Source organism: Perkinsus marinus, assembly GCF_000006405.1.
Source record: "Perkinsus marinus ATCC 50983 genomic scaffold scf_1104296944260, whole genome shotgun sequence".
Classification (NCBI taxonomy): domain Eukaryota; phylum Perkinsozoa; order Perkinsida; family Perkinsidae; genus Perkinsus; species Perkinsus marinus.
In genome coordinates, this window is record NW_003211481.1 from 1 (window position 1) to 1,383 (window position 1,383).

Below are 1,383 nucleotides of genomic sequence, written 5' to 3' on the forward strand. Positions count from 1 at the left end.
AAGGTTGAGTCGGATGTTTCGAGCAAAAGCCTACGTCTAGCCCTAGACATATCTAACCAATGACTATCGTACCTCGATATCGTGAGGTTCGCCAGCACGATTGATGACCTGTATGGCGATGCCGCCTCCACCAGAGTTCACAACTACGTGAACTGCGCCTAAAATATACACATCCAGAGAGCTCGAAAATGGCCTCTCGGAGAGGCCAGCTCGATCACGAAGAGATCGTGGATGGTGTTCTTCAACCGTGACGCAGATGGCTCATACAAGTGGTCATACACTCACCGAGGAAGTCGACAGCCTTTGACACTGCGCCCTCGATCGAGGACTCATTCAACAGATCAACATGTACGAAGTAACCACCTGAGACGAAAGGACCCCTACAAGCAACTTCATGCACAACCAGTCCATAAGGATGGTCTACCGATAGACTTCGCAACAGCCTCTCCCTTCTCGGTGTTCATGTCCAGGACCGCAACCTTGGCACCCTTCCCAGCCAGAACGCGGGCAGTAGTCTCGCCAAGGCCCGAGGCACCACCCGTGACGATGCAACATGTTTTCTCGCCGATTTGCATTATAAAGTGGAACTCGGATGGACTCTAACGAACCCAATGAAGTCCATGAGAATGCTTCTCGGAGAAGCATTCTCATACTCCCTATAGAAGACTAAGACTAACCAACACAATAAGGTGAGCAAACGAGTCACATCAAGCGACTGCTTTCCGCTAAGAAGCAACCAGTGGCAAGGGTTGTGTCCGCTCAAGAGGAGGAGCTCAACAGTGGATTCGTGACCAGAGATGAGAGCCCATGATACCACTAAAATGACGTATGATCCATTACGCAATACAGTGCTTCACTGAACACGACAGCACGGTGAACCATATGGAATAGGGCGGTAAAGCGGTTGTATACTCCCCCGAACAGGGATTGATAATCAGGCTAGCTCTGCCAACGTATGACTCCGCAGAATGGAAACATATTTCGTTGACGGACCGAGTGTGGCCGGGCTAACAGTAGAAAACTTCATGAGACTTGCGAGTAGTGGCGAATAACTTAGCTAGGAAACCCAGTGTTGGAATATGTTCGGTTTCCCCAGCCGGTCTCAGGAGCTGTCTCACTGCATAGGGAAAATTCATCACACATGACTCAACGTAGAAGCGTACTAAAACCCACTACAGTTTCCTTATAGTCATCAACACACGCAGTTGACAATGTGCATATTCCCCGACACTGAGCAAACCGAAGGGTGTCATATCCCTATCATCCTACACGTTAACCATTCGTTCGGCCTTGATCGTAGTAGAGTGTTGATCATCACAGCTCTGAAGGACACAGAGCAGATTGCGCTCAGCATTGTGTTCGACACCACGAGTGGAGCATCAA

The 1,383-nt window shown here is 49.5% G+C and overlaps 1 protein-coding gene across 1 annotated transcript; it reads right to left on the reverse strand.

Moving 5' to 3' along the window:
• Positions 1 to 72: 72 nt before the first annotated feature.
• On the reverse strand, positions 73 to 575 carry Pmar_PMAR023911 (hydroxyacyl dehydrogenase, putative; the record flags this gene model as incomplete). Its single annotated transcript, XM_002780659.1, has 3 exons — positions 73 to 158; positions 286 to 363; positions 425 to 575. Coding segments are annotated over 3 exons (315 nt in total), but the record flags the coding sequence as incomplete, so codon positions are not given.
• Positions 576 to 1,383: the final 808 nt, after the last annotated feature.